The sequence below is a fragment of the Miscanthus floridulus genome, chromosome 18, assembly GCF_019320115.1.
Source record: "Miscanthus floridulus cultivar M001 chromosome 18, ASM1932011v1, whole genome shotgun sequence".
Classification (NCBI taxonomy): domain Eukaryota; kingdom Viridiplantae; phylum Streptophyta; class Magnoliopsida; order Poales; family Poaceae; genus Miscanthus; species Miscanthus floridulus.
The window spans coordinates 108,395,373-108,404,828 of NC_089597.1; the positions used below are offsets into that span (position 1 = coordinate 108,395,373).

The following is a 9,456-nucleotide window of genomic DNA, read 5'->3' on the forward strand; positions in this document are numbered from 1 at the left end:
ACTTTCCCACAAGACGACGCACAAGACTTAGGGGGAGAATGATGGGATAAGTCTCTGTGTTGGCTGGTCTTTGTGGGGCTGCAGCATCCCTGTGGCTGCATTGGCTGCATGGTAGTCTTGCTGCTCAAGGACAGCATCCTTGACTAGCTAGGACATCATCTTAGCATCTAGGACATCACCTTAGCATCTAGGACAACATCTTAGCATCTAGGACAACATCTGTTTTAGCATCTTGGCATATGCTTGGCTAGCTAGCAGCCTATAAATATGTATCCCCAACCCCTTAGGTTGGTGTGGCATTTGTGTGAGAAATAAACCAGAAAATTGCCCCAACTTCTAGTGTCATCCTCTCTCGATGAGAGTAAGAATTCAGCTACTACCAAGAGTAAGAATTCAGCGACTAACAAGCAATACAATTTTTTAGAATGAAAACTTAAAGAATTTCTAATGGTGGTGAATCTATCATGAAATTTTGTGTCCAGAAACATTGTAGCTGGCTTTAAAGCCATTGTTCACAGCTGAGTTAGCAGAGCATGAACAATTTATCACTGGATTTGCCTAACAGTTAGACGAAGATACCATATAGTAGAAATACAACAATTGAACACAGTATATACACTTAGAAGTTAGAAGAAGATACTATGAGAAGGATAATAACCACCAGTGTTTCTACATGATAGAAAATATCAAACCTCTAAATCTTTGAGCATAGATTATTAGAATAATTTGTATAAAAAAGATGGCAGGTTTGATCCGTAAATGTTGCAGCAATACATATACATTTATAGCTGTATCACACCTTTGCTTCTCCATCACATCATCATAAAACCGATGTTGCTCATCAATTATGATACAGATGGAAGACTAACTGCTAAAGGATAAGAACCTCCATAACAATTATATACAGGAATATGTCTCGTAAACAAATGAGGATCCTAAAGTTTAGAGTCAGCTCTTGATCTTACTGGTGGGGTTAGGTCAGATTCAGGATGCTCTCCAAAATAGAGCTCTGTCTCTGTCTCCCAGTAGTAAAGGTAAAATGGTCGACAAGACAGGATACACTATATTTATTATGCATTGATTTACAAGAAACGGACTGATAGGTGATTTCACAAAACTTTCCTAATCTACTGATTACCTTTCTACTTTACAACAATTGGTTAGTCATTGAGACATTAAATACCGCTGCAGGCATTCTTTTATATTCTGAAAGTTCACAGGCTTAGATATGTAGGAATCCATGCCTGCAGCAAGGCATTCCTCGGCACTCTCTGCGAATGAATTTGCTGTCATCTGCAATGCATAAGGAGATTTTACATGGTTATACAATGTCAAAAAATAACCTAGGGTTGGAAGAATACAATTTCATCTGACACGAGGATTCTATTTACATTTGATCAAGAAAATACCAAGGAGCAAAATACATCAGAGATTTTCTAGCGTGGGACAGACGAGAGGATTTTTTTTAACCCCAGCCTGAAATTCGCTCCCACGGTGTGGACCTGAGGAGTGCTACTAGAGCCACCTAATCAACTCAGATATAGGTCCATTTGCCATCACACTAATTAACAAAACCTTTTCTGCATGGCATGCAACCATGACACCCTATATGGAGTATACTGGAGTACAAGATAACAACGTCCAGAATGTCAAATATGTAATTACTTCCTGATAAGGGTGATCTGGACCTCAAGTGACACAATTAGAGTTGAGGGACCTACATGAGCATTTTAAGAGTATAGGTACCTAAATGACACACGGAACAAGTTTAAGGACCGCCAATGCATTTTACTCGACTGAAAAATATATGAAGTAGAATGCAAGTAAAGCTGACAAAGAGATCTTAGTTGATATGAGTTCAGAATTTAGTGTAACTGTAAACTTACCGCAATTATAGGAACCCTCTGCCCTTGCTTTTTTGCATGTGCACAATCTGATGGAATAGCTGAGTCGGTTATCATCCGATTGTCTTCAGGCTTTACAGAAACGTCCCAACAGCCAGTATTCTCAAAAGAACGGATATGTTTAGTTGCTTGTAGGCCATCCATTTCTGGCATGTGAACATCCTGTAAAGTAGAAACCAATATCATTTTAATTAGAGGAATGGAAGCAAAATGTTTGTAATATATTATAAACATTTTCACTTGGTTTGTGAATCTATCCTGGAATACCAATATTGATATCACACCATGAGGTGCTGTAATGATTTAACATTGTTTTTGTCAAGGTAATCAAGGACTACCAAGCCAACACTTGTACTGGTTCACTGGTATGATGGGAAAGTAACCATTGCGAACAGCAAGGATAATCCATGAACCTTAGAAGAAATCTGAACAAGTGCCTTAAACAATTATACAGGGTGTGCCAAGCCAATCAGTCATTAATATAACCCTTGCCTATAGTTAAACTCATCAATGTGTATCAATAATAATCTAAAAAAATATTCCCTCCGTTCCAAATTATAAAACGTTTTGGCTTTCTTAGATACATTGCTTTTACTATGTATCTAGATATAATATATATCTAAGTGCATAGCAAAAGCTATATATCAAGAAAAGCCAAAACGCCTTATAATTTGGAATAGGAGTACAAAGTTTTTCTTTGTTTTCTTATTTAAAAAGAATTAATACTTGACACACTCTGCATGAAATCAGCCGTTTGGTCACAAATTTGATGCAGGATTAGCATCCTAAGGGTATTACTTCTGCATCTTATAAGATGTTGAGGTGAGGCAATTGCGAACTAAGTGACACTACACAAGGATGAGTTGATGAAGTAAACATAAATAATCAGAAGTAATAATAACTAATAAGCATGTAACACTTATACTTTCATGATTGAAAACAGTTCTAGCCATACCATCAGAATAAGATCATATTGATGCTGCTGTACCGCACGGATTGCTTGCATCCCATTATTTACGATATCTATTGCATGGCCCAGCTGCTCCAGCATTGATTTTGCCACTATTATGTTGACCTTGTTATCTTCAACTAGGAGGATCTTTGTTTTGTTGCTGGTTGGAGAACACTTTGATTTCTTGTGGTGTGACTGTTCTTCAAGAACTTTGCATGGAGCAGCACCTGAAACGGATACCAAGTCTCCTCGGGAACTGGAAACCCGTTCAGCTTGACTATTCAGTTCAAGGACCATTGCATTATCATGTTCTTCTTCAGCTGTGCTCCTAACACTAGCACCATTCGGTTGGCGAGCAGTAGAGGTATTTGTAAAATTATGTTCCGTTGATGAGAAACCATTTGAGGACAATTTGCGGTCATCTGATATGTCAGGCGGATCATAGCACATAAGCTTGGCACCAAATAACTTTGTGTTGTTCGTTATTGAAACTCCAGGAGACAGAAGAGAAGCTCGCATTTGTGGCTTGAAAAAGAAAGAACCTTCTATATCACTGTTTGCAGAATCATTCCGAGAACTGTGCACTTCATCAGGATCATCACTATGCTCCTCTTTTACAGGGATTTTACAAGGCAGCACAAATGTAAATGTTGATCCTTCATTCTCTTTGCTGACCACAGTCAGAGTACCACCCATCAACTCCACCTAAATCATTATAAAAACACACACTTTTATCAGTTACCATGGGGCTGCTTTAAGTTACAAGTTACAACCTACAACTAAAGTTACAGGTGTTACTGTTGTATTTCTAGTTATCTGTGTGCCATGTATGCATAAGTACTATCATTTATCTGAGTTCCATGTATGCATAACTATTCTCAGACAGAAAAATGTATGCATAATTGTTCACATTAAAAAAAATAAAACGACCACCATTATACAATATTGTGTCCTTTAACTGCATCAATGCATGGGAACTGAAGTTCATACCAACTGCTTGCAGATTGCAAGGCCAAGCCCTGTCCCACCATACTTCCTCGCATGATCGGTGCTAGCTTGCATATACCTCTTGAACAGCAATGGTAAGGACTTCTCTGCAGGTGTCCAGATGTTGAAATAATCAGAAACAAAGCCAAACATCTAGCAAGCATTATATAAAGTTTCTCCATCAAGTGATATATGGAGAAGATGATTATGCAAAAGAAAATAGAAAAAAGTCAGGGAAAACCTGGTATTCCTATTCCAGTGTCATATACATCACAGCGAAGCCAAACGACTTCCTCTCCCTCAATATCCTCCTTGAAATTTTCACATGTTGGAACACCATTCTGAAAAGCATCTTCATGTTTCGAGCAATGCAAATTATCTTTATCACAGTTTCTTGGAGAGACAGCAGCAGTTTCTGCAGCAGTAATTGCTGTCCCAGAATACGCTCGCTTATGAATTTTCCCGCCCTCTATTTTGCATCCTGGTTGCTTGTCATGCACGACCTGAAGATTTATTCCAACTTTCCCTTCATGTGTAAACTTGACTGCATTGCTGCAATGATTTAAAATACCGAATAATGTCAGACTACAGTACACATGTTTCCATTCTATACAGGTAAATGAGTTTCATCAACCCTTTTGAGTACCCGACTGTATGCCTTCACAATGTATGAAGTCCATACCTGATCAAGTTGGTCAGAATTTGCCGAATCCTTAGCACATCACCAATAACCTACACCAATACATTAGAAAACAAATTATGAGTGAATGTATCGTTTTGCATCCAGCTGGATACCTATATTCCCAAAGGTATCTCCTCCTAAAAAAATACTTGAATTTGTAAACAGGCGCATCATTTTCCAACTAAAGGCAATCTGTAGATACGTGAAATTAGAAAACCTCAAGAGTATAAACAAGAAGCATGCCAAGGATAGGTAATTCTTTTTACCTCCACTGGAACATCATCACCTATGCACCCTTCAAGGGTCAATTCCTTCTTTAGAGAAGCCGCGGCAGTTTGGAGTACATGTTTAACTACTTCCCTTGGTCTAAATGTCGTAGATTCTAGTTTCATGGCCCCTGAAATGATGAAGGCATAAACAAACAATTTAATTTAGGGGATGAAATAACATAACTAATCAAATAATTAGTGCAGCACCAAACTAGTTTGAAACAAGTATTGAACCACCTTAGTCCTATGAAATCATTATTGACTTATTTGCAATGCATAACATGCGAAATGACATTCAATTCATATTTGTATGTCTCTGCAGCTAGTTCTTAATTACAGAAACTTCTACAAACCACTTGAAACCAAGAAATTATAAATGGCTCAAATCGCTGAAGTATATGATTTCAAATACAGAAATACCTGACTCCACTTTGGAAAGATCAAGGATGTCATTGATCAGCTGCAATACAAGATCTCCAGAGGATAACATAACTTCAAGCAACTGACGCTGTTCTTTATCCAGTTTGGTAGTTGCAAGAATTTCGGCCATGCTAACAACACCTGAAAGAGGAGATCTGATCTCATGGGACATGGTAGCTAGCATTTGTTTTGCTCGCATTGTTTCCTCTGAAATGTGAAATAAGGTAAAGTAAGTGTTCTGAATACCAGTCTAGCATAAGTGCATCAAAATAGTATTGTAACAAGATGCAGACCTGTTATGTGAAGAGATTTGCTAAGTTCAGTTTCCTTGGCATTTTGGACAGCTTCCCTCACCCTTATGTCTGCCATTTTCTCTCTTCTTTTGACCTAATGTGCAAAGAAAGATTAATTGCAGTTCAAAAGCATGAAATGAAATGCAGAACACCATTCAGTGTGTTGAGACAGTTTTTCCGTCCAGGAGATAACATGATAAAAATACCCTCAGAAAATAGTTTGTACGATCATCTCAAGGCATCAATATTAAAAATCAAAACCGTTAATATATCCTTGCAGTATAGCAACTAAAAGCTTACTCTTGGTCGCTTGTGCTAGTTACAAGCCAATAAAAATATACTACATCTTGAACGTTTAGGAAATCACATGTCCCCTTTTTGGTGGTAGTGAAATTTTAGCGTGCAGTCCTAGGTATGATATTATCCATCCACTGGGAGAGTCACAGGCATTGTAGTACCATATTTACCAAGGAAGATAAGTGTACTAGTGCACACTAAAACAAAGAGAAACAAAGAATCATACAGCTAGTACCAATATAGAACCCCCGCAATGATAATATCAGAATTTTCAACATCCAGAAGCAAAGGGGATCAAAGGTACATCATAAGAGAATTCAAATTCATAAAGGTACCTGATCTGTTATATCCATTGCAACATAATTCACGCCAATCGTTTCCCCACCTTTGCTGAAAACTGGCTCAATGTATGTCACAAATGTCTTTGCCCCAAACATTGGTGTATTAAACGCAAATTCTCTTTTAGTTGCTATTCCCGTGGCCATAACTTCTCGCTTGACACTGTTCATCTCTTCTATACCCTCACCTGACAATATCTCATAGTCTGTCTTACCAATAACATCCTGATAAAAATGATATGCTTCAGACAAAGTTGCAACTTATTGAAAGTACTAGAACATCAAAGTCTCAAGTAGTGCTTGTTTATTGCCAATGTTCAGAGCCATTGCATACTCTAATCATACAGCAACACGCAATGTAAAGGCGTCAAGATTACCTCATCAGCAAGTGTTGGATAGTGGTTAAATATGAAACGGTACCGTAAATCAGCATCCTGAAAAGAACAATATATGGGTTATCTATACCCTATTATAAAAGTTTGTGTTCAATGTTCTATGCCATGCCCTATTTGAAAAAGCATCTCAGAACGTACCTGATGAGCAATAACAATAGGAGCACTTTGTAGAACCAAGTGCAAGAAGTAATCGGCGCGTTTTAGCATTCCAGAGAATTCCTCAGCTGGTGTGTCTGACTGCAGATTCTTAATATTTTCCTCCAATTTTTCAACTAAAGAATGCTCCCTTTGGATGCTTTCCTCAAGTTTTTCCTCTAACTTAGTTGCCCGCTCTTTCCAGTAGGAAACACTGTCATAATCTGCATCTATTTTAGTCTCTCTACTACGAGAAAGATCGTCATTCTTTTTGCTAGGTCGCTTCCATTCATCTTCATAAACTTCATCCAGTATCGGTACATGCCGCTTTACAGCATAATAACTCTCATCCTGAAAACGTTGCTCCTCCAAGATTTGTTGCTTATTTTGCTCAATCTCTTTCCTTTGTTGGCAGAGAAGACCAAGCTCTTCCTCCAGAAGCCGAGCAGCATTGGCTCTCTTATATTCCCAGTGCTTCATAAAGTATTGCATCTGAGAAACACCTTTCTCAGAATTTGCCATTTCCATCAGCCGCTGAAAATCCACATGAACAGGCTTTTCATCAAACCTCACATCCTTGAAAGCATCTTGGTCCTTCCTAAAGTTTTCCATTCTGAACTGCCTCTGGTGTTTGTCTCCTATATTCTCAGGCCACATTGATTGTGTAACCTCATCCTCAGGTTCAGCTAGGTAGTCGTCCCCCATCTTTCTTGATAATCAGCACGGTTTTCTGTCCACGTTGAAATTTTACTCACACATCAGTTGACTGTTGAACCCAACAGATGATGTTGCTGACTATAGCTGATAACATTAATCCATGACTTAAACTTCTATGCTCCTTGTTCTCTGAGAATGATATAACCAGTAGCATAACAGTTCCACTGAATAACCAATGAGAGAGCGAGAATAAGAAGCTGCTCCTTATCTGCGTATACATCCCATTTGCAGCTCAGTACCAAATTAAACAAAAGGATGGTATCCTCATGGAGGAGTCAAATAAAAGAATATATACATGATAATAGATAAAGAGATTGAGAAATTTTCCAATGAAAATCAAATGATTACAGGAACTGAAAGGCTGACTGGGGAGCAGACTATGACTAATAGAAATTTAGAAAGCATCAAACGAACACATATATGGAACATCTCAACTGAAAGGCTGACTGTTGCTCAAGAAAACACTTAACAGTGCGGTACCAAAAGCTGACACGAAGTTCAGCTTTTAACAGAATTCCAAGCCATAAAGATGGAACCTTCCATTTCCTCAAGGCATGCTGGAGATCATCTTTGGATCAAGGGAAGAATCAGTAAAAAAAAGTGCACAACCGAATCTAAGATTCTGGGGGTGCTCCAGCTGTGGAAAAAAATCAAACGCGACTGAATAACTGAACTAAACGATGAGTCGCTAACACGGAGATGCAAACCTGAGAAAACTAACTTAACCAACTAAACTGAACCCTCCAGGAGATCACACCAGAGTCGTTACGGATCAACTACGCGGCATACAGCTCATAAAGTCAAACACTCAAGCTTAACGGCAACCAAGAAAGCAACGGGACGCGCAACCGCAAAGCATACGTCGGAGACCTGATCCCAGTAGGATCCCTGCTCTGTCGCGCTAGGCGCACTACCCATTCGACGAAATGCCGAAAAAACTTCAAGTGATCCTAGAGCGCTCGAGATCAAATCTCTCACCGCGCGACGGCCCAGCAAAGTTGGTACGACGAAAAAAGCAACTAAAAAAAACAACCAAAACGGAACAGCTAGACTGGACAGCACTACGCCCGCCACCCATCCGACAAAATGCCTGGCCGGCCGGCCGGCCGGCACTCCCGATCACTAAACCTCGCGACACGCAAGCAAGGATCGCCCACCTGGAAGAACAAGGCGCAGCTCGGAGAGACGCCGTCCCACGGCGAGTCGTCACGGCCTCGACGACGGACGGGTTGAGCTCCACGCGAGCAGAGGCGCAGGAAGCAGGTGCGGGGTCAATGCGACGGGGAGCAGAGCAGGAGCAGAGGCGAGGGTCGGAGGAAGAGGGTGGAGTATGCAGAGGATCTAATGGCCGTGAGCGGGGCGGGGGCGCAGCGGCCATGTGACGAGAGTAGTATAAAAATCGCGCGGGTGTGTGTGTGTGTGGGGGGGGGGGGGGTGCGGGGGCGGAGGGGCCATGTGCGCAGCGAAAAGAATTGCGCAACTGGCGTCGCCCTCCGCGCGACTTGTTTAGCCATCCGCCCTCGTGGCTGATTTCTTTTCTCCGTTTTCTCGCCGGCCGATCTAGCCGCCGTCCCCCGGTGGTGGTGGTAGTGGTGGGGCGCCGTGAGAAGCGACGAGGGGAGGATGTTAAAAAACGCGGCGGGGGAACCGGTCGGACGGGCAGTTTCTAAATGATGGCTGCGTCCTGCGGAGCAACGAGGCTCGGCGAGTGCTTTGGATTTGCTGTCTGGATCAGTCCGTTATAAAACTTTAAATTTAACAAGATTTACTAACAACATTTGTATCTTTAAATTAAATAAAAATATATTCAGTGATTCATTTAATAACACTAATTATATATTATAAATATTAATATTTTTATATATATTTAGTTAAAGTTGAAAATATTTAACTTCTCGAAAAATAAGAATGGCTTTACGAGACGGATAGAGTAAATGCTAGCAGTGTCTTGTTTAGTTCTACATCCACTTTCTCTCTGATCAGTTTATAAAAATAATTTCGAGGTATTATTTTTCTACCTTGTAAATATTTATTCCTACAAATTCCTCTTTTTGTTTGCCAAAAGTA

At 40.1% G+C, this 9,456-nt stretch overlaps 1 protein-coding gene across 1 annotated transcript; it reads right to left on the reverse strand.

Moving 5' to 3' along the window:
* Window positions 1-752: 752 nt before the first annotated feature.
* LOC136521134 (probable histidine kinase 1) lies at window positions 753-8,734 on the reverse strand. The gene is made up of 13 exons (XM_066514836.1): window positions 8,547-8,734; window positions 6,676-7,597; window positions 6,520-6,576; window positions 6,140-6,367; window positions 5,508-5,601; window positions 5,215-5,421; window positions 4,792-4,922; window positions 4,526-4,575; window positions 4,085-4,395; window positions 3,847-3,950; window positions 2,860-3,561; window positions 1,887-2,066; window positions 753-1,293 (listed from the first exon to the last, which is right to left on the reverse strand). The coding sequence occupies exons 2-13, from the start codon at window positions 7,375-7,377 to the stop codon at window positions 1,165-1,167; spliced, it is 2,895 nt and encodes a 964-aa protein (XP_066370933.1). The 5' UTR covers window positions 7,378-7,597; window positions 8,547-8,734; the 3' UTR covers window positions 753-1,164.
* Between the last annotated feature and the right edge of the window lie 722 nt (window positions 8,735-9,456).